General features: G+C 41.3%; 2 protein-coding genes across 3 annotated transcripts; one reads left to right on the top strand and one right to left on the bottom strand.

The window, feature by feature from the left end:
* Window positions 1–288: 288 nt before the first annotated feature.
* LOC139419998 (serum paraoxonase/arylesterase 2-like) lies at window positions 289–5,555 on the top strand. 2 transcript variants are annotated; one of them, XM_071169824.1, is made up of 9 exons: window positions 289–385; window positions 689–759; window positions 1,174–1,229; window positions 1,557–1,722; window positions 2,814–2,943; window positions 3,083–3,283; window positions 3,562–3,631; window positions 3,785–3,913; window positions 5,006–5,555. In XM_071169824.1, the coding sequence occupies exons 1-9, from the start codon at window positions 312–314 to the stop codon at window positions 5,165–5,167; spliced, it is 1,059 nt and encodes a 352-aa protein (XP_071025925.1). In that variant the 5' UTR covers window positions 289–311; the 3' UTR covers window positions 5,168–5,555. The 2 variants fall into 2 exon arrangements, with proteins under 2 accessions (XP_071025925.1, XP_071025924.1); XM_071169823.1 differs by having other exon boundaries at window positions 3,562–3,643.
* Window positions 5,556–5,913: 358 nt separating this feature from the next.
* LOC139419982 (potassium channel subfamily K member 5-like) lies at window positions 5,914–11,614 on the bottom strand. The gene is made up of 5 exons (XM_071169822.1): window positions 11,012–11,614; window positions 8,656–8,767; window positions 8,339–8,505; window positions 7,709–7,877; window positions 5,914–7,499 (listed from the first exon to the last, which is right to left on the bottom strand). Exons 1-5 carry the CDS (start codon window positions 11,195–11,197, stop codon window positions 6,778–6,780), a joined length of 1,356 nt encoding a protein of 451 aa, XP_071025923.1. The 5' UTR covers window positions 11,198–11,614; the 3' UTR covers window positions 5,914–6,777.
* Window positions 11,615–24,354: the final 12,740 nt, after the last annotated feature.

The raw sequence follows: 24,354 nt of genomic DNA, 5'->3' as shown, positions 1-24,354 counted from the left end.
GTATTCTTCACAAGTGTGTTAACTTCTTTACATTAAATGCGGGCCGCTAATTTGGCGTGCAAGTCTCAACTGTTGTTTAGTTGTCAACTCATTTGTCTGAAAAGCAGCAAACAAGTGATGTGGACAATATCATCATCATGAACCCGGGGATCACAGTTTTAGGACTGCAGATTTGACCTCCCTCTAGGAATTGCTAAACTACAGCGCGCCCCATGGTTCAACTGTGCAATTACACTCTGCCTGTACACAACACACCCACCTTTTGCACACGGATTTCATAACCTTTGACCAAGGGAAAGAGTTTGTCTGCCATGAAGTGGGTGCTTGTTACCATCTGCATTGCTGCATTGGCAGCTCTTTTGGGGCAAAGACTTCTTAAATTGAGGTAGGCTGCATGGTTGCTGAACATTTTAACATTATAGGGCATGTGTATCTTCTTTGGAATGTCTTCTTCGGAATCATGCTACATTTTCCTGATCAGAGTTTACAATATTGACCTGATTGGCATTGTCAACAGAGGCCTCAGACATTAAAAGTGATATTTGAAAAATAGGCTTTTAGCAAAATTGAAGTGAACTACTTTAGGTGAATTGAGCAGTGGTGTGAGAGTGTCAAAAGCTGAAATTAGAATGATCTGTGTTGCTCTTGCTTTCACACCAAAGTAATATTAACCGGGTTCTATTTGCAGTGAAATAGCCCTTGCCAACAGAGAAGTGCCTGTAAAACGCCTCCCCAACTGTCACCTATTAAAGAATATAGGTATGTCTGAACCAGTCCATTAAATTGTAATCATATTGACATTATAACAGTTCATGCTTTAATTAATACATATAGTATAGTTCTTCTATGTTTCACATCGGTGTGAGATAGATACCAATGTAATGTTGAAATAGCCTGTTCTACTTTGAGCCTGTTCCAGTTATTCCAGTAGGCTCAAAATAATGAGTCTTCTCAGTATGTGTGATGAGATCAGGCTGTATAACCGCTAGTTGGGCAAGTGTCAGGGCTGAAGTCCATTAGACTAATAGTCCAAGTATCAACGTGTCCCAGCATGCTTTGTTTGGTGTCATGATGATGATGTTATGTTTAATGAAGGCCTTTGGCCTATGGGATAAAAATAATACATTGATATAGGCTATTGCTAATGGTTTGTGGACAATCCTATATGTACAGAATATGGAGCAGAGGACTTCACCATACTTCGAGATGGACTGGCCATCATAAGCACCGTAAGTACAATCCATTGTCATGATGCGATCCTTCATGACAAGCATATTCTGGTAAGGCACACTGAATAATTAAAATATTGTCCTCAATTCATAATATTGCCTGTTGAACATACCTCCCTCACACTGATGATAAAATAACTATTTTTACAGAATAAAACAGCTGTTTTTAATAATACAATACATACAACCTATTGTATCCCAAACGGTACCCTATTCCCTACATAGTGCACTAATTTAGTCAAAAGTAGTGCACTATATAGGGAATAGGGTGACATTTAGGACTTTTGAGGACCCTGTCACTCATGTCAAATCAATACCCCCACCCAGGGCTTGAAATATCCTGGAATGCCCTCCTTCTCTGATGACCCAGGGAAGATCTATACCCTGGACCTGTTGGACCCCAGACTGATCCCTGTGGAGCTGACAATCAAAGGAGACCTGGACCGGAACTCCTTCAACCCCCATGGAATCAGTGTCTACATTGACGAGACAGGTAAAGTATGGGAGATTTAGCTCTCACATATGAAATGAGTTTGTTTCAAAAACATCGGACATGTGGTAACTTCACAAAGTGGACCAGTGAGCTTTGTGTAATCACCCACCCAAACAATAAAATCCACAGCGTATATAGAGACACACTTTGACTGTGAATCTCTCTGCCAGACACTTTCCCTCATCAAGACCGGCTAGACCGTAATGGCCAGCTGTTTGATTCAACAACATACAAAAATGGAAATTACACAAGATATGTTTCTAATATATTTTATTAATAAAATATAAGTACAATATACAGTACCAGTCAAAAGTTTGGACACACCTGCTCATTCAAGGGTTTTTCTGTTTTTTAAAAACTATTTTCTACATTGTAGAGTAATAGCGAAGACATCACAACTATGAAATAAAACATATGGAATCATGAGGTAACCAAAAAAGTGTTAAAAATATCTAAATATATTTTAGATTCTTCAAATTAGCCACCCTTTGCCTTGATGACACACTTTGCACACTTTGGCATAAAGAAAAACCCTTGAATGAGTAGGTGTGTCCAAATATTTGACTGGTACTGTATAGCAAAACAGTGCAGTATACAGTAAAACAATACAGTATACAGTAAAACAATACAGTATACAGTAAAACAATACAGTATACAGTACAACAATACAGTATACAGTACAACAATACAGTATACAGTAAAGCAATACAGTATACAGTAAAACAATACAGTATACAGTACAACAATACAGTATACAGTAAAACAATACAGTATACAGTAAAACAGTACACAGTAAAACAGTACAGTATAAAACATGTGTCAGCAATTATTCTAGTTACTCAAGTCAGAAATTGCAGGAAATTCCTCCATTCCAGACCAGATTATCCCAAATTGGAACACTCTTCAGACCATTGCCTATGGAATTATGAACACTAGTGTGTGTGTGTGTGTGTGTGTGTGTGTGTGTGTGTGTGTGTGTGTGTGTGTGTGTGTGTGTGTGTGTCTTCCCTGTCAATCAATAGAGAGCCTTAGACACCAGAGGAGACAGTAGAGACGATATTTCTCACTGCTGAACTCCCATCTCCTTCCAGATAAAACCATCTATCTGTTTGTTGTCAATCACCCTCAACATTACACGAGCCAGGTAGAGATCTTTCTATTTGTCGAGGAGGACAACACCATTGTGCACCTGAAAACTATAAAGCATGATCTCCTTCATAGGTAGGTGTGAGATGTTTACATTTACATGATGTGGATGAACCACATTGGCTATGTACTGTACAGTATGACCAGTGAGAGTTCCACAGTGGTGTGTTTCTGCTTGGCTAACTCTGTATGTTTTTGCCCTTTACTCTCTCAGTGTGAATGACATTGTGGCTGTGGGAGTGGAGAGCTTCTATGCCACCAACGATCACTCCTATCCCAGTGCAGTGCTGCACATGCTGGCTGTGTTCCTGGGTCTACCCTGGGCTGACGTGGTTTACTACAGCCCTGGAGGAGTGAAGGCAGTGGGCGATGGCTTCCTATCTGCTAACGGCATCAACATGTCACCCGACAAAAGGTGCCTTCTTTGTTTCCACAATTGTAGTAAAGTCTACACAATTGAGAATCCAACAGTTTAAAATGTACAAATCGGCTGTGCTCTTTGGAAGTGTGTTATGCAGTAAAACAATAAATGTGTTCTTCCCCCCACAGGTATCTATACGTGTCTGCTATTTCTTCCCCCCACAGGTATCTATACGTGTCTGCTATTTCTTCCCCCCACAGGTATCTATACGTGTCTGCTATTTCTTCCCCCCACAGGTATCTATACGTGTCTGCTATTTCTTCCCCCCACAGGTATCTATACGTGTCTGCTATTTTGGACCATGAGATTGCTGTTTTTGAGATAAAGAAAAACAAAGACTTGGTACATGTCAAGGTAAAACTTTTTCACTACATCAAATATGAACGCAAACTTCTTTACGGGCATAATATTATATTTAGTATTGTTTCTAGAGATGGTCCAACCGCTGTAATACAATCAGCCATCACATTCCTAATGATGTCTGTCTCCAACCAGTCTGTAGCCGTTGGGTCTCTCTGTGACAACATCGAGGTGGACCATGTAACAGGTGACCTATGGCTGGGTTGTCACCCTAATGGAGCAAAGGTAGCAGTATATGACCCTGAGGATCTACCTGGATCTGAGGTTAGTACGTCATTTACCATGTCCTCTCTAGTTCTATTATATTATAGGAATAAATTCACTCTGATCTCAGTTCCAAATGGCACCCTATTCCCTATAGCAGTAGTTCCCACACTTTTTATAGTCCCATACCCCTTCAAACATTCAACCTCCAGCTGCGTACCCCCCCCTCTAGCACGAGGGTCAGCACACTCTCAAATGTTGTTTTTTTGCCACCATTGTAAGCCTGCCACCCACACACTATACGATACATTTATTAAACATAAGAATGAGTGTGAGTTGTTGTCACAACACGGCTCATGGGACGTGACAAAGAGCTCTTATAGGACCAGGGCACAAATAATAATATAATAATAGTCAATAATTTTGCTTTTTATTTAACCATCTTAGATATTAAACCTTATTTGTTAATTGAAAATTGTGCATAACTCAGCACAGGTTAATGAGAAAGGTGTGCTTGAAAGGATGCACTTAACTCTGCAATGTTGGGTTGTATTGGAGAGAGTCTCAGTCTTAAATCATTTTCCACAAACAGTCTGTGTCTTTATTTAGTTTTCATGCTAGAGAGGGCCGAGAATCCACTCTCAGGTATGTGGTTGCAAAGGGCATCAGTGTTTTAACAGCATGATTTGCCAAGGCAGGATATTCTGAGCGCAGCCCTATCCAGAAATCTGGCAGTGGCTTCTGATTAAATTCAATTTTCACAGAACCGCTGTGAAATGAGTCTCTCTTGTTCAGATATCAGTAAGTGGACTGGAGGCAGGGCATGTAAGTGGACTGGAGGCAGGGCATGTAAGTGGACTGGAGGCAGGGCATGTAAGTGGACTGGAGGCAGGGCATGTAAGGGATAACCAATCCAGTTGTTTGTGTCATCCGTTTCGGGAAAGTATCAGCGTAATTTCACACCCAACTCACTCAGGTGCTTCGCTATATCACATCACCAGTTTGGGAATACCTGCCCTATAGAGTATACTCCCTACGGGCCTTGGCCAAAAGTAGTGTAGTGTACTGTATAGGGAATAGGCTGCCATTTGGGACACAGCCCCATGTACCAAAAGCTTTAATTGCTTTTCTTTATCATAATTTGTTTTATAGGTCATTAGGATTCAGGACATCCACTATGAGAAGCCAGTGGTGACCCAGGTCTATGCTGATGATGGCAGTGTGCTCATAGGATCCTCTGTAGCAGCTCCCTATGAAGGAAAGCTTCTCATAGGAACAGTCTACCACAAAGCCCTGGTCTGTGATCTGAAGTAGCCAATGATTCCTTCCAGACATCTGATTTCCAAAGTCTGTGTGTGTATATATAGATGCAGTAATGACACTCAAACTGTATTGTTCTCAAAGTCTGTGCTGTTTCTGTATAGTACATCTTGTCTGGTGTAATATGATTGAAAAGTATAAATATTCCACATGGTTGCCACAATATAACACTGCAATTGCTGTGATGCATGGCATGTGTAATTATGTTAAATGATAAGAGGCCGTCTGCGCTCTTTTCAGTTCCTTAGTACTCAATAGTGTCTGTTCCAGGTGAGTAGGAGTCAAAATAAGAATACTGGAAAAGATGAGAGACCTGCACACTGTCGAAAATGGTGGACTATTTGTAATGATTAAACAGTTATATTTCATTATTTTACTTTGACATATTGTTGATCATCGATCTTTGGGGGAATGTTTTTCGGGGGGGGGGGGGTAATGACAAAGCAAAAAATACAAAATGATTCTATATCTTATATCTCCTTTTTCAAGTCCACTACCACTACATCTACTCATATAAAAAACATGGAAATTGCATAGAAACTCATGTAAACTTTATTTCTGAAGGCAGTTTGTAACAATAGACAAACTACATTGCTTTCAGTTTCTCATTTTAGAGTCAGGTAAATCACACTGGCAACTCTAAGGAGTCCATTGTTTGCTATATTTTCCTTCTTTTACTTTTCCCACAGACCAAAATGTGTGTTTAACATCAAGATAAAGATAACAGAGAAGACAGGAAGTTGTCCAGACTGTGTTCATGATCTTAGGTCTTGATAATCTTGGGTCATACATTTCACTGATCACGATGTTAAGGAAAACCGTTTGTTTCCACTCCTCACCACAGGGGAATGTGACCAATCCTAACTCTGCCATAGTCTCTGGTTGTCCCAGGACCTTCTTATGATGCTTCTACATCATTCAGTTCAGATGGATAAAAAGGTGTGATGGGATGATAAATGAAAAGGTGTGATGGGGGTGATAAATTAAAAGGTGTGATATAAATTAAAAGGTGTGATGGGGTGATAAATTAAAAGGTGTGATGGGGTGATAAATAAAAAGGTGTGATGGGGTGATATTAGGTGTGATGGGGTGATATTAAAAGGTGTGATGGGGTGATAAATAAAAAGGTGTGATGGGGTGATAAATAAAAAGGTGTGATGGGGTGATAAATTAAAAGGTGTGATGGGGTGATAAATAAAAAGGTGTGATGGGGTGATAAATTAAAAGGTGTGATGGGGGTGATAAATTAAAAGGTGTGATGGGGGTGATAAATTAAAAGGTGTGATGGGGTGATAAATTAAAAGGTGTGATGGGGTGATAAATAAAAAGGTGTGATGGGGTGATATTAAAAGGTGTGATGGGGTGATATTAAAAGGTGTGAATGGGTGATAAATAAAAAGGTGTGATGGGGTGATAAATAAAAAGGTGTGATGGGTACAATAAATAAAAAGTTGTGATGATCCGCGGACCCATCACAGACCCATCATACCTTTTATTTATCTGAATTCACAAGTTTTATGCACCAACCAAACTTCTAGGAGAGAGCGATAGTCCCCTTTTGATTACATCATTCAGTTCTCCATGAAGAGGATGGATCCAAGGCTTCAGCCTTTCTCATCATTCTCCTCTCCCGAATCCCCCTCCACTACCTTTGATACAGTAAACCTATTCTCTCCACCATCTTGATTCTGAACATTCTCCTCTTTGTTGATGTTAGGACCTAGATCGGCGGGGTTTAGGTTCTCTTTTGAGTTGGACACATAAACAGCCTTCGCTCTAGTGTCCCTATCCAGACAGTTCTCCTCAAACACAGGGTCTTTCATAAAGACAGGGTCATCCTCGATAAGCCTCTGCCCCTCCTCTCCCATCCCAAAGCTGCTTAGTAACATATTGTGACTGATGCTGAGGTGGCGCCTCAGGCGGCGTGGGGAATGCTCCAGGGTTTGGATATTCGTCCCCAGGATGTCACTACAGCTCTTTGAACGACTCAACTCCTTGAATTCCATCTTCGGCTTCGGCTTCGCGGCAGCGCCAATCTGCCTGATGGCGGTGCTGTAGTCCTCATGCTTCTCAGACAGGAAGTTGAAGATGTCGACGGCGGTGGGGAGGCGGCGAGGGCTGTGGATGTCGTCCTTCTCGAGCTGCCATCGATGGTCCAGGTGGTCCATCCTGTGTCTCTGCCTTCTCTTCTTCAGGACCTTGTGAGCCGACACCACCATGTGGACGTTCCAGCTGAAGAAAAGAGACAGCCAGGCCAGACCCATGTATATCCACACCTCTGCAAACACCCGGTACAGCCTTGGGTAGTCTATGTTTGGATTGATACCTGTGGAGTCAAAAAGACAACATAGTTTAATTAAGTATATGTCACCCTTTCTTCAGCTTGGACAAAGCAGGATTGCACCAGGCAATGAATCCAACTCCAAATAACTTTATGATCCTCTAATGTGAATTAGGTGATATAATGATCTCTTAAATATAAACTAATATTTTTTGAGGAATGCCATCTACTTCATGAAAAGCCTATGTAACTACCTGCGACGTAGTCCCCGAAGCCGACAGTGGTGAGGGTGATGAAGGAGAAGTAGAAGCCCTCCAGGTACGACCATCCCTCCAGGGACATGAACACAAACGGGGGGATCACCAGGTGTACCAGCAGACCCCACAGGAGGAAGATGGCCGTGCAGATCAACTGGACCTTTTTCTGCAGACGGCACACGGGGAGAATCAATCAATCATTCAAATGTATTTAAAGAACTTTGTGACAACTGCTGATGTAAAAAGGGCTTTACAGTGAGCCGGCCTAGACCCCAGAGAGCAACCAAAGCAGCAGCTAAAGCACAGTGAGAAGAACAAGCAACGGCATGTGACACAAGTGACAATGTTAGACCAATCCCTTTGATTTGACCATGTCAATTGTCATTTTTGAGTGTTCCACCAGATCTGGTGACAAGGCTAACATGTCTTGTAGGCTAACACTTTTCCATTAGTTGGACCATACGGGATTCAGTCATTAGTACGCAGCTACAGTGGCTAAACGTGGCTGACCATTGGCTAATCCGCTGTTAATAAATGCTTAAGTCATGTATTGCACCTCCCCAAAAGTCGTTGATAGAAATCCATATCAGTACATTAGACGTGCTGGAGACTCCCAGTGAGTCTTACCACACTAAGGCCTTTGAGTACCAGGACCTGTCCCAGGCGCTTGGCTCTGTCTCCGAAGAACGAGCCCAGCTCACTAATCCAGGTGAGGCAGAGAGGGATCCCACACAGGCCATACAGGATGCAGAATATACGGCCGCCAGCCGTCTTTGGGGCAACATTACCATAACCTGCAAATCACAAACGTATAGGCTTTCAGACGGGGGTGGCAGCTTCATTTCTGCTACGGTTAGACATTGGGTAACTGAGTTAGCAGCTGTTATCGGAGAGAGATAAACATGTTTCAATGTTTCCAGTGTTGTATTCAAGATATTGCCCACCTATGGTAGTGACAATAGTGGCAGCAAAGACAACTGAATTGGTCCAGTCCCAGTTGTTGTAGGTATTCTCTCCAGTGATGGTCACACCTTGTCCAGCAGCGTCTGACACCACCTAGGGAACAGAGTGGGTTATCACACTGTACAAACAGAGCTGATTGGGGTTATCTTAAACGTTAACGGGTTTCATTGGGATTCATTTCAGGAGTCTTCACACTCTAGGTAAACACAGAGTTACTTTGGGAATCTAAATCCACTGAGATTGAGCAAATAAAAATATAATATGTTCCCACTTTGATTTGTTTGAAAAATATATTTTAGTCATTACACACAAACAATAGACCCCTGTTATATATTTCCAGAACCTTCAAATAGAAGGACACAACCGTAATGAAGGGACTGACAACGCCCTCTGTAGTCTCGTAAACACGACCCTAGACAGCAGTGGCATTGAAACATTGGAGGCAACCCGGATATCTAGAGAGACAACGCCCTCTGAAAATATGCTGCCCCTTGGCTATTCCACGGTAGCAGAGTGGCACTGAGACTCTGATTTGACACTATAAAATGTATGTCAAATGAAAACCAATGATTGCAAAGTTAAACAAAACATACAACTCTGCACAAGGACTACTTTTAACAATTTCCACTGAAAACATATTGGCTTGAAGAACAGTGCAGACGCAAAGTTTGGCAACATAATGACTGTGCAATCTTCTGACGTCATTCTGTTACCAACGTTGCATCTGCACTGTTATCGGAGCAAAGAAAATGGCAAACCAGTTCTTCTGAACTGTCCCAACATGCTGACTTGGCTCCTTCGTTAAAGAGCACAGAGATGATGAAAACGCATGTAGGCTCATCAGTGATGTGTTCTGTTCTATAATGTGTTCTATAATTGAAACTTGATTTATAAGCGTAGAAGTACTCCAAGCTTTTACTGCAACAGTGAAAATAATATATTCATAATACCATATAAAAATACAAATATGCTTAAATATTATCAACAACACAGCCATATCAGTACTGCCAAGGACTGAAATGTCCTAACTTGACAAGCTTTGTTTAGATTAAATCATTTCAGATGATCTACAATGTTATTTTTTCATGTAAAATTACCCACAAAGCATTTGACATCAGGCGATGCCTTTTGGACGTCTTTTTCTGATCCTCCATATTTTTGGGGTATTTTTTTGGAGCCCCGATTTCAATGTCCACGAACGTGGATTTTTGGTCCAGTCCGGATCAAATCTGAACCAATCATAGTTGTCCAGACCGGCCTATATTTGGCCCAAACACAGACATGGATCTGGTCCACACAGACCAGATGTGTATTTTATCATTAGAACAATACCCAGCCAGTGTTTGTTTTTCCATGTATATTTTGGACATTCAGCAGATGCTCTTATCCAGAGTGACTTACAGTCAGTGTATTCAACTAAGGTAGATAAACAACAACATATCACAGTCATAGCAAGAAAAAAATATTCTGTAAACGTTACTCGGAATGTTATTGTAGTTAAAGTGGTCTGTTGGTTCATTCTGTATGCTGGCCTACTTTGATCATCGTTGCTGCCAGTTTTAAAGGATTTGAAAAAGCTAACATTACTGCATGTGATAGATGGGAGCAATAATACATATTTGGTTTCTTACTTAATAGAACATGTATAGCATTTAATTTTTTGCTATAGAATCAATGTCTGAAAAATACACATGTTCAACGTCTGGAAAATACAGATTTTTTTCCATTCATTCAGCCTCTAAAATGGACCTGATTTCAACGTCCAGAAAATAAGCATTTTTGACATCCATATAACACTTATTTTCGAGGTCCCAGAGGTCTAAGCTTTCATTCAGCACCTGAAATGCCCTGGGTAGGTTTATTATCCAGGGACAACGTCCATGGGACTAAATAGTTGTCGAACAGTAGGCCTAAAACATAGTGGCAATTCTACGGTAACAGAGGGATTCTGAGACTCGGATTTTTTCACTTTAAAATAAACAAAAAACAACGATTGCAAAAAAGTTAAACAAACCACACAACTCCATGCACAAGGACTACTTTTAACAACTTCCACTGAAATGTTTAAAATACATTTGCTTGAAGAACAAAGGTGCATAGAGTTGTACGGTTTGTTTAACTTTGCAATTATTGTTTTTTGTTTGACATACATTTGGAAGTGAAAAATCCGACTTTCAGCAATAGCTGTTACACCTTGGAATCGCCCATAGTGTAAAATACAGTTTTAGAGACATAATAAAGTTCCAATGCTGACCAAGCTGACAACACATTAATGATAATCATTAAAACACCGATTGGGAACATAATACATGTATTCTAAATTGAATCCCTACATACCCCCAAAATATAGTTCAGATCTTCTTTAGTCAAGCACGGATATGTTTTAAGAATGTTTTCCTTTTGACGGGAATATTCGGATTTGGCCAGTTTCCAATTGGGTTCTTCAAGTATTTGAAATATTGCTGCCCCGATCGATAGGTAAAAAATGATACCTGACGTTAATACAGGACCCTTATCAGACATTGCCGATCACTTAAAAATAATCCTCATTATAAAACTCGCATCAGAATTGTTGCCCAAAACAAAAAATAGGACGCGTGTTGCATTCAAACTTCTCTTCCTGGTTCCTGTGCTGGGTAATTACAAACGTGGGAGACTGGGATTGTGATAATACAACGGAGGAGGACAAATTCAACCCAGTCCACATACAAGACATCGTTTCAGGTGTGCGCCATTGTTTAGCCTATAATATCATTTTCAAAGAGACAGAAAAACGTTATGTGCCTTTCTGATTTCCACAACCTAGCTATATGGGTTTAAAGCTGGAATCCGTAGCTGTGAAACTGCCACGTTAGCCTAGCTGCTTCAAACAGCGAACACTGTTTTTTCCCCCTCGGACATCATTGCACATCATTGCAGTGCGATATAACAGCAGATTATGTACTTCTCAAGCTTCATAATTAAAGCAAAATCAATAAGAAACGCGACCAGTGGCACTGTTCACTGTATGCTGATCTCAGATGTAATGCTGTGTGGGTTAAAGGTCTCAAATTAAATATCTTTATTGAGTTTTGACTGATTGAAAGTCTGTGGCTGGGGATGTGTTTATGGAAAACAGCCACATAGACGTCTACCTTTACGAAAAAAGATTGCAGTATAACTGGTGTATGCTGCAAATACCGCGTCCAAAATAACACCGTTTTTTTACTGCAGTAATTTTGCAGTGTATTTGCAGTTCAACGTCAGTACACTGGTTATTCTGCAATTACTGCGTCCAAAATACCACAGTTGACTGCAGTTACTGCACTTTTACGGCTGTTTCAAAACTGAACTCTTTTTTGTAAGGGTATAATTGGTTCAGATTTGGTCTGGTCCATTTGCCCCCAACACAGATGTCTATGTTTTGTTTGGACAGCACAGTACAGTAGAGAACTATACAGTAACCGACTGTACATTACATAAAAAAAGTAGAGTACAGTACAATACAGTATAGTTCAGTACATTATAATGTACTGAATTGTATCCTACTTTACTCTAATGTACTCTACTAATTAAATTACTGTACTCTACTGAATCAAACTCTACTGTACTGTACTGTATTATCCTGTGCTCTACTGTACTGAACTGTGCCGTACTGTGCTGTACAAATTTGTGAAGCATAGCCTAGACGTCTATGATTCGTTCAAATTTGGTCCGGCCCGGAGCAACCACATTTGTACTTGTTTGGGGGCCGAAGCTCATTAGTATAATCTCCAGTTTGCAAGTATTTGTTTTTTACATTTCCATTTTGGTCATTCAGCAGATGCTCTTATTCAGAGCGACATACAGTCAGTGCATTCAACTACGGTATATAAATAACATATCACAGTCATAGCAAGACAAAAAATATGACTGAGAATATTACTGAGAATGTTATTGTAGTTGATGTGGTCTGATGGTTTATTCTGTGGGTTGGACTACTTTGAACATCATTGCTGCCAGTTTGGAAAGCTAACATAAGTGCATGTTTACAGATGGGAGCAATAATATATATTCTATGTTGCAATCTTCGCTTGGCTCCTCTTTCCTATATTAAATGGATTTCAAATGTATTATTGTGATATTACGTTTACTTCATTGAGAATGTATGTACAGTTTAAATTTGGTCAATGATGTCTTTTCACCTTTCATTCAGAACTGAAAATGGACCTGATTTCAACATCCGGAAAATATGTATTTTGAGCTTTCATTTAGAACCTAAAATGAACTTAACTTCAACGTCAGGAAAATACGTATTTACAGCGTCATTTTGCATACTGGGCATGTATAATGTTATTAACCTATATGTAGGCTACATTATTGACATATAATAACATTATATGTGGGCTATAATAACATAATAGCCTACATTATTGCCTTTCATAAAATACAGATACACACACACATTTACTTGCAGGCATTGCCTACACACAAGTGCACAATAGAAGCACTAATAGAGTTGGCCAGCTTGTAGTCCCAAAAAACAGAAATTAGTTACCTCTGGTTCGTTCAGCTATGAAGGGAAAGGAATCGGGAAAGAATGGGGTTTTGGGAAAAACGCCAAAAATAAGGTTTGAGGCTAACACAGACTCAGAAGATCTTATACATTTTGTTTTATGAGATATCAGTCAGTTAACATGACTATGAATTATGAAGCCTTTATGTGCTTGTTTTGATTACATAAATGCTTCAAAATTCACAAAAGATGATGTTAGCTGAGATTATCTCATAGAACAAAAAGTATAAGATCTCCTAAACTTGTGTTTACCACAGACATTATTTTCGGCGTTTATCCAACCCCCCCAAACATGAATTTCCACATAGGTTTGGGCCAACGAGACATTGTGGAGTTAGTGCCTACAAAAAGACACCATGTACTATTGCTCTCTATAGAGTACCACAGTATGAGTCATAATACCCATAACAAACAGGGAAATGGTTCCAATTGTTTTTCTACCAGTCATTTTCCCCATAAGGGATTTTAGAAACACTTCAAATAAGGCATGTGTTTTGTGTAGGCTTACCCTGGTGTGATGTTTTGATAACAGTGTAAATATCTCTATGACAAAGAGTTACTTTTATCAATATATTTGCCTGTATTTATGCCCCCCCCCCCCCCCCCCCAAAAAAAAAAAAAGAAATGTTAATTAGCTGCTAATGTGGCTATCATAAAGAACTCCAAATCCCATGATGATCTGGACGAGCATGCCGAATCGAGGCAAAGGTTCAAAAAAAAATCTCTGGATTAACTATCTAATGTTAGCTAAATGTAGTAATTCATAAATTGGCTAAATCTCTTTAAATTGACAACTCTGTGAACTGTCTTTTGCAAGTTTGAAATTGACACAATACCTGTTAGCAAAGATGTCAGCTACAGTTGGATGATGTGCAGGAGCTTGCAGGGATTTGTAGTCTTGCATGATGACTAATTTTATGCTAATTAGCACTTTGGAATCTGAGTGTAAATAAAGCCGAATATATTGATAAAAGTGACCTTGTCTGAAAAAGATTTACATGGTTATCAAAACATCACGCCAGGGTAAGCCTGACTTGCCTAGTTAAATAACGGTTAAATAAGATGTTTAAAAGCCTACACGTAACACAGGCCTTATTTTTAGTGTTTCTAAAATCCCCTATAGTAAAAATGAATGGTTGAAAAATTATTGGAACCATTTCCTGGGCACCCGAAACGTGGATGTCGATTATGGCAGCCCCCCGCACCTCTCTGATTCAGAGGGGTTGGGTTAAATGCAGAAGACACTTTTCAGTTGAATGCATTCAGTTGAACAACTGACTAGGTATCCCCCTTTCCCTGTTTGACCGCTAGGTTTTTGTGGGTATTATGACACCTCCACTGTGGGGCTCAACATTCTCAACATTACAATATTACTCACTCTGGAGTCAATGGGAGGGACCGCCCCATTCACCATTATCGTGTTGAGCAGGGGAGAATCGCCCTTGTGTTGGGTAGATTAGCTTCTAAACTGACCAGCCCTTTTGGAGCTCACACACACACACAATCACACACACAGAGATAAGAGCAACCGTCATGACACACACACATTTTCTCACTGTACTGAAAAACAAGTGAGAGAGGTGTATCTTCTCTAATGAGGGCTTTTGAAAAGGTCACTCACTGTATGACATCTTTCCTGTTAGTCAAAAAAAAAAATAATGTAGCCTATACCGGAAACCTCTGAAAACTCATATTAGAAAATGTATATCTTATTTTATGAAACTATAACAGTTATCAACAGTTGATAATATATGCGCATATATATTTATGCATATTACTAGTAGTATATTTCTAAACGATAGCATTCTCAAAGAGTTGTGGAAAATAAGAATGAGGCCTTAATCTTACTCAGATAATTCATAGAGAAAACAAGAAGGTTTAGGACAAAAGCAGATGAGGGGGAAATAATGCATTATTATGGCCAGGTGGGGAAAATAGAGCATTCATATGGTCAGGTGTGGAAAAGAGAGCATTAATGTGGTCAGGTAGGGAAAAGAGAGCATTAATATGGCCAGGTGGGGAAAATAGAGCATTAATATGGTCAGGTGGGGAAAAGAGAGCATTAATATGGTCAGGTGGGGAAAAGAGAGCATTCATGTGGTCAGGTGGGGGGAAAAGAGAGCATTAATATGGTCAGGTGGGGAAAAGAGAGCATTAATGTGGTCAGGTAGGGAAAATAGAGCATTAATATGGTCAGGTGGGGAAAAGAGAGCATTCATGTGGTCAGGTGGGGAAAAGAGAGCATTAATATGGTCAGGTGGGGAAAAGAGAGCATTAATATGGTCATGTGGGGAAAAGAGAGCATTAATGTGGTCAGGTGGGGAAAAGAGAGCATTAATATGGTCAGGTGGGGAAAAGAGAGCATTAATATGGTCATGTGGGGAAAAGAGAGCATTAATGTGGTCAGGTGGGGAAAAGAGAGCATTAATATGGTCAGGTGGGGAAAAGAGAGCATTAATGTGGTCAGGTGGGGAAAAGAGAGCATTAATATGGTCAGGTGGGGAAAAGAGAGCATTCATATGGTCAGGTGTGGAAAAGAGAGCATTAATGTGGTCAGGTAGGGAAAAGAGAGCATTAATATGGTCATGTGGGGAAAAGAGAGCATTAATGTGGTCAGGTGGGGAAAAGAGAGCATTAATATGGTCAGGTGGGGAAAAGAGAGCATTAATGTGGTCAGGTGGGGAAAAGAGAGCATTAATATGGTCAGGTGGGGAAAAGAGAGCATTAATGTGGTCAGGTAGGGAAAAGAGAGCATTAATGTGGTCAGGTGGGGAAAAGAGAGCATTAATGTGGTCAGGTGGGGAAAAGAGAGCATTAATATGGTCAGGTGGGGAAAAGAGAGCATTAATGTGGTCAGGTGGGGAAAAGAGAGCATTAATATGGTCAGGTGGGGAAAAGAGAGCATGTCTGTGGTCAGGTGGGGAAAAGAGAGCATTCATGTGGTCAGGTGGGGAAAAGAGAGCATTCATGTGGTCAGGTGGGGAAAATAGAGCATTCATGTGGTCAGGTGGGGAAAAGAGAGCCTTTCTGTGGTCAGGTGGGGAAAAGAGAGCATTCATGTGGTCAGGTGGGGAAAAGAGAGCATTAATATGGTCAGGTGGGGAAAAGAGAGCATTAATGTGGTCAGGTGGGGAAAAGAGAGCATTAATGTGGTCAGGTGGGGAAAAGAGAGCATTCATGTGGTCAGGTGGGGAAAAGAGAGCATTTCTGTGGTCAGGTGGGGAAAAGAGAGCATTAATGTGGTCAGGTGGGGAAAATAGAGCATTAATGTGGTCAGGTGGGGAAAAGAGAGCCTTAATGTGGTCAGGTGGGGAAAATAGAGCATTCATGTGGTCAGGTGGGGAAAAGAGAGCATTAATGTGGTCAGGTGGGGAAAATAGAGCATTCATGTGGTCAGGTGGGGAAAAGAGAGCATTCATGTGGTCAGGTGGGGAAAAGAGAGCCTTTCTGTGGTCAGGTGGGGAAAAGAGAGCATTCATGTGGTCAGGTGGGGAAAAGAGAGCATTAATCTGGTCAGGTGGGGAAAAGAGAGCATTAATGTGGTCAGGTGGGGAAAAGAGAGCCTTTCTGTGGTCAGGTGGGAAAAGGAGAGCATTCATGTGGTCAGGTGGGGAAAAGAGAGCATTAATATGGTCAGGTGGGGAAAAGAGAGCATTAATGTGGTCAGGTGGGGAAAATAGAGCATTAATGTGGTCAGGTGGGGAAAAGAGAGCCTTTCTGTGGTCAGGTGGGGAAAAGAGAGCATTTCTGTGGTCAGGTAGGGAAAAGAGAGCATTAATATGGTCAGGTAGAGAAAAGAGAGCATTAATGTGGTCAGGTGGGGAAAAGAGAGCATTAATGTGGTCAGGTGGGGAAAATAGAGCATTAATGTGGTCAGGTGGGGAAAATAGAGCATTTCTGTGGTCAGGTGGGTAAAATAGAGCATTAATGTGGTCAGGTGGGGAAAAGAGAGCATTAATGTGGTCAGGTGGGGAAAAGAGAGCATTTCTGTGGTCAGGTGGGGAAAAGAGAGCATTAATGTGGTCACTCAGGTCAGATTAAATACCATATACTATGGTGCTGAGCCAGGCAGATAGGTTATGTCATTGTGTTATTTTTGTACCAAGAGAATGTGCCAGGAATGGCCACTGGGACTTAGTAGTAATATTGGGACAGATGCTCAGACAGCACAGCTGTTTAAATGAAATGTCCCTAAAGCTGCTTGAACTGTGCTTAGTGCTCACTGCTTTACCCAGAGACAGGGCTTTCAAATGCATACCTCTTTGAGGGCTTTCAAATGCATACATCTTTGAGGAGGAGTGCATCTGACTGTCATACATTTTTCATCATATTAATTGTGAATGAAAAAAGTGTAAAATTTTATTTTAGATGAATACACTAGCCTTATTACGAAGGTTATTAAAATATACGAGGGTAGCGGAATCCAGGATAGTTTGAAGTCAAAAAGTATTGTCTCCTTGACATGTAGATTCGTGCAAGTGTGTTATACCCCGTATACACAGCGGGATTAAAACTGAAGATCCCACAACAGAGAGAGAGAGAAATCACGCTGGCACAAGGCCCAGTTGAACAAAGGGTTCTTTGACCACACATTCAAAACCTGTTACGCACTCCACTGCATAAACCTGATGGCACGGTGGTCAGGTAAATAGTATCCCAGCATTGACAAGAAAAGCTACCTGCTCCAATGCTCCCATCCAGCAACATTAGGTTACCATCTATTTTATTTACCCCGCAAGTAGAGCGCATATCATCTAGTATCGCTCAAGGTTTGGTTTCTATTGGAGTGAGCACCTGACCTAGTCCACAGGGGTATCCCCACCCACCCTCAGCTGCCTGCGACCAGCAGAGACGTGCTTCGTCATTGCAAGACGCGTCACTGGAATACTCGGATCAATATGCTGTAACTTCTGAAGTCGTCGGGAAACACTTGAATTATGATGGCGGAATAATACCAGGAAGAAAACAGGAAGAAACGTCTCACCTCTCAGGTAAATAAAAACGAGAGTGCCATGTTAGGGAAACATCGAAAGTCTAATATAATCTAATATGGAAGGCAAAAATCGGTTTATTTTTTTTGCGCAGCCGTCAATTCAGTTCGCTTGAAGTTCAAATTGCGCCGTGTTTGTGGGAATGGGGGGGTGAGACTATGTCAAACACCAGAGGGATATTGCAGTTTATTTTCTAAATGTAAGTAAGGAAATGAAAAATATATGGACATTAAACGTATAAATGATCGAATGCTATTCCCATCCAAAGAATGGTGGACTGCTGTTCTGGGATTTTTATTCATTGTTTGGACTGATCTTGTTTGATATCTGGCCCATAGACCCGTACAGAGACAACAAGAATGTTAACAATTGGTGTAATTATCGGTGTCCAAACGTGTCATTGGTGGACTACAATTGGGATGGTGTCTGACTACTCAGCCGTTTAGTCAAAATATTTCGCTTTTCTTCACAAACAGCGTTGCAATTGATCCAAATTTAGCCCTAGACGTTGTGTTATTTCAATAATAACTATTACATTTATCAGACTTGCCTCCCTTTGAGATCCGAATTTTGCTTTACTAGCCTATTTCTACATTGATGTTGAACAGGTGTTTCTGAGCCTACCACAGAAAGCCTTTGCGCTTGGCCTTGTCAAGACAGTCCACTTGCTTATATCTGGAATACCTCCGTTTAATACAATAATACCTGTTATTATTGTTATTTAATATTTTGCTGATTTGTATTAGGCTATTTGATTTTTAAAAATATATATAATATAGGCCTCTTTGGTGTGTGTGTATTTTTTTTACCCTACCCAGAGTCCAGTACCCACCGAGCAGAGGAGCCATAGACTTTATTTCTTGACAGTTTTACAATTTAATTAAACATTTAAAGCTGAAATGTCTTAAGTCAATAACTATTCAACCCCTTTGTTATGGTAAGCCGAAATGCGTTCAGGAGTAAAAATTAGCTTAGCGTGGATTTTAGCTTACACTAATAGTGTTTAACATGATTTCGAATGACTCATCTCTGTACCCCACGCATACAATTATCTGTAAGGTCCCTCAGTCGAGCAGTGAATTTCAAACACAAATTCAACCACAAAGACCCGGGAGGTTTTCCAATGCTTTGCAAAGAAGGGCACCTATTGGTGGATGGGTAAAAAATAAAACTGACATGAATGTCTGTTTGAACATGGTCAATTTATTAATTTCACTTTGGATGTTGTATCAAAACACAGAGTCACTACAAAGATACAGGCGTCCTTCCTAACTCAGTTGCCAGAGAGGAAGGAAACTGCTCAGGGATTTCACCGTGAGGCCAATGGTGACGTTAAAACAGTTTAATGGCTATGATAGGAGGAAACTGAGGATGGATCTACAACATTGTAGTTACTCCACCGTTCTAACCTAATTGACAGAGTGTAAAGAAAGAAGCATGTACAGAATAAGAATATTCCAAAACATGCATCCCGTTTGCAACAAGGCACTAAAGTAGTACTGCAAAGAAATGTGGCAAAGCAATTCACTTTTCTCTCCTGAATACAAAGTGTTATGTTTGGGGCAAATCCAATACAACACATAACTGAGTGTCACTCCATATTTTCAAGCATAGTGGTGGCTTCATCATGTTATGGGTATGCTTGTAATCGTTAAAGACTGTGTAGTTTTTCAGGATAAAAGAATGAACTAAATGGAAATTCCTAGAGGAGAGATTAATACACCTTTCAGCAGGACAATAACCTAAAACACAAGGCCAAATTTACACTGAAGTGGCTTAAGAAGACAGTGAATGTTCCTGAGTGGCTGAGTTACAGTATTGACTTAAATCTGCTTGAAAACCTATGGCAAGACCTGGAAATGGTTGTCTAGCAATGATCAACAACCAATTTGACAGAGCTTGAAGAATTTTGAAAAGAATAATGGGCAAATGTTGCACAATCCAGGTGTGGAAAGCTCTTAGAGACTTATCCAGAAAGACTGTAATCGTTTGTTGTAATGATTGTTGTAATCATTACCAAAGGTGATTCGAACATGTATTGACTCAGGGGGCGAATACTTATCAAATCAAGATATATTAGTGTTTTATTTTTCATTAATTTGTTACAAATGTCAGAATTTGTCTTCCACTTTGACATGACAGAGTATTTTGTTTAGATCGTCGACAAAAAAAATGACAATTAAATACATTTTAAGGTCGTCATTGCAAAATAAGATTTTGTTCTTAACTGACTTGCCTAGTTAAATAGAGGTTAAAAAGAAGAATCCCACTTTGTAACACAACAAAATGTGAAAAGTACAGGGGTGTGAATACTTTCTGAAGGCACTGACGTTTCACAGAGAAAAGCTGACCAATACAACTATGCAATGCAAGATGGCCAGTTATGTAATATTAAATGTATTTCATACATAAAATTGTGAACATTTGTGAAATAGAATTCATCGGGAAAGAAATGCCGAATATGTCCCAAATTGCACCTTATTCCCTAAATAGTTCCTACTTTTGACCAGGGCCCATAGCTCTGGTAGTGCACAGGGAATAGGGACCTATAATATATATTTCAACCCTTCCTGATTTATTTTACTGATGCTATTCCTTTCTCTCACTTGTCTGGACTGGATCCCTGTACCTCGTCCTGTCTGGGATGTCTCCCGTGTTTCCATGCTGATGTTTGGTGAGTATCCAATTCTATTTTCAGTGCTGCTAAAAGCTGCTCTTTAGAATCATTGGAGTAGGCTGTTTCATGTGTTTATTTAACATCATGTGCTAAAGGTTTTACTTGAGCTACATATGTAGGATCTTAATTTGAGCCAGTTTGCTACAACTGATCTGATGTGTGAGTATGTCTTCTGGCATGCCTGTGCTTTGGTGCTGCTCACCCAGGCTGAATTAGGGAGTGGTGGCATCACATCTGGCTGAGACCTTCTGGCGTCTTTATCTCTCCCAAACACTTGCCGTCCCAACATGCATTGCGGCATCGTGGCGTAATGGAAAAAGTGTTCCCTTCTATGGGTTTCCCCTATGACTCTCAACTGGTGCTGTTAGCACACAACGTGCCAGAATTTTGGTCTTTATCTAATGTGGATTTCATCTAAATAACTGTGTTCTAGAGTAGTAATAACTATCACATATAACTGACCAGAACATAACCTGCAATGGAGCATTTTTGCTGGAGAAGGCCAACACCACTTTCAAAGACAACCCTGTCAGGAATACTCTTGGGGGAAGCTTTCTGTATGTGGTTGAGCCAAGAACTGTCGTTGTCTCTTTAGCCACCAGGTGGAAGCACAAACTCAGGGATGATTCTACTGGCACAGATACAGGAGGATGAACACTGAATACAGCAAGAACATGAAGAGATATAAACACAAAGGCTGTGGTGCACATAGCTTCATAATGCCTATAAAGTGGATCAAGCTGTTTCATAATAGATGGAGCAATGCCTTGACACAGGCCCGTGTCTTTGACTGTTGTTGAATCTGAGAGTGTGCATCATCACCAAGGTTTTAGAAACCCTCTGATCTCAGTGATGCAGACAGGGCAGACGTTCTCATTGGCGTGGCTATTTTCAGTCATCTCACTTGTCTGTATTAAATGTTTAGCTCTGTAAGAAAACCTCGGGTGCGTTCAGTGGGTGTGAACCGGGAGAAAACTTACTGAAACAGAGCAGATACTACCTGAGCTTGTTCAATAACAATTTATTTTATTTTTCCCCCTTTCAAATGTTTTTCTCTCATTGGTTCCTACTGAACATGATGACCTTAATGTTGTGCAACTAGACTAGCACGTCTCCCTGAAGCATCCAAACTGGGCATGAGCGGGGAGGGGCAACACAGCTACTGCTCCTATAGTATGCTATCTACTGGGAGAATACTGCAGAAACATGGAACATTCCTGCTTCATAAATACTTGATACCATAATGGTGCACTATGAATATTAATGTGCGGTTAGCCTACCATCCATCCATGCCCTTAGTGCTTTCTAGAGCTTAGATCTCCAACCACAAACTAAGTCTCCTAAAGCATGCTACAGACAGTACTATATGTGCCGACTGGCATTGTTTTATTAATACCAGATGTTCACAGCCGCAAATATTGTTTTACGTATTATAGATATATTGTGTGATGCAAAACAAGGTGTTAGATGTCTCTAACCATGATGCAGTAGGCAACAGAACAGAGGAAGGAAGGCAACGGGAGGGGGGGGGAGGGGTATAGGGGCCGTTATGTAATCCGTGATGGAGCCAAAGAGAGGGATGAAGACGAGAGATATAAACACACTCCATGTGCCCAACTAAAGGTGTGTGTGTGTGTGTGTGATGACTTTCTTAGAGTGAGTGGATTTGTGTCTTGGTTGTCTGTGTCTGTCAGAGTCTCTGGGGAGGGTGCATCTGTGAGTAGTGCCCTCCCCTCTCCTCATCTCTCTGGGGTCCAGCCCAGCACCTGCTCCCTGCATTAGGGAGAGGGGAAGGGAGGGGTTTCTAGGCAACTGGGGGGTGGAGGGAGGGGTGTGTGTAGTAAAACACACCTATCTGTCTGTCTACATTCCTTCTGCCCTTGTCATGTTGTGACCATGTCCAGTAATTCTTTTGGATTATGTTACAGTACGACATCAGAGTAAAAAAGAACAATATTCTTGTATACTGTATCCGTATATACACCAGAGGCTTGTTAATGCCATTTCAACATTCCCCCTTGTTTCCAGCTCTGCACTTGAGGTCAGTAACAACGTTATAATGATAGATACAGAAACTGAATATTGTTGTCCTGTACCCTGACCATGTACCATAACCATGTACCCTAACCCTGTATCCTGTACCCTAACTCGAATCCAGGCTGCATCACATCCGGCCGTGATTGGGAGTCCCATAGGGCGGCGCACAGCGTCGTCCGGGTTTGGTCGGGGTAGGCCGTCATTGTAAATAATAATTTGTTCTTAACTGACTTGCCTAGTTAAATAAAGGTTAAATAATATATATATATAAAAAACAAAACCTGTACCTTGTACTCTTTCCCTCTATGGGTTGTTTAGAGAATATGACTACCCCCTCCCACTCCCCCTGCCTCCCCAACCCCAGCCTCTCCATGAGCCGTATGGCACTAATGGGGTCAGACAGATGGGTGGGGACCATGTCATCCCCAATAAAGAGAGTCTGTGTGTGTGTGTGTGTAGCAGGGGGGCACTACATAAAATGAGCCGTGCTGGCCCATTACACTTGAAAATGGGGAGACACTTCTGAGGATTGGTTGGAGGCAGATCCTATGTGTCTCTGTCTCACACAGCATGGTAGCCAATAGCAGAGGGAGTTCTAGGGGGTGACTCCCTCACACAGCATGGTAGCCAATAGCAGAGGGAGTTCTAGGGGGCGACTCCCTCACACAGCATGGTAGCCAATAGCAGAGGGAGTTCTAGGGGGCGACTCCCTCACACAGCATGGTAGCCAATAGCAGTGGGAGTTCTAGGGGGCGACTCCGTCACACAGCATGGTTGCCTACAGCAGAGGGAGTTCTAGGGGGCGACTCCCTCACACAGCATGGTAGCCAATAGCAGAGGGAGTTCTAGGGGGCGACTCCCTCACTCAGCATGGTAGCCAATAGCAGAGGGAGTTCTAGGTGGTGACTCTCACACAGCATGGAAGCCTACAGCAGAAAGAAAAGTGCTGGGGCTCTGCCTGAAAAGGACTTGGATGGAGGGTTGTGTAGTGTAGACCAGTTCTCCCTATGCTTCTCTATCTGCCTCCCTCCTGTTCTTGGGCTGCGTGCTGTGCCTAATTACACAGCACTAACCTAGGCCGGCTCATTCATTGGCCAGCCCTGCCTAGTGGGAGGATGGTGGATACATGTGCTGCTGTGGATTCATTTGATAGTGTAATTGATTTACTGCATATTAAAATTGTGATTAATTGAGAAGTGAGAGGCTGGGAGGATAATGCTGATGAATTATCGCTATAGGCCTTTTATTTATTTAACTAGGCAAGTCAGTTAAGAACAAATTCTTATTTACAATGAAGGCCTACCTCCCCGGTCAAACCCTCCCTTAACCCGGACGACGTTGGGCCAATTGTGCACCGCCCTATGGGACTCCCGATTACGGCCGGTTGTGATTCAGCCTGGGAAAGAACCAGGGTCTGTAGTGACGCCTCAGACCGCTGCGC

The sequence above is a fragment of the Oncorhynchus clarkii genome, chromosome 2 (assembly GCF_045791955.1).
Source record: "Oncorhynchus clarkii lewisi isolate Uvic-CL-2024 chromosome 2, UVic_Ocla_1.0, whole genome shotgun sequence".
NCBI classification, from domain to species: Eukaryota; Metazoa; Chordata; class Actinopteri; order Salmoniformes; family Salmonidae; genus Oncorhynchus; species Oncorhynchus clarkii.
This window is presented reverse-complemented; position numbering and strand designations above follow the sequence as displayed.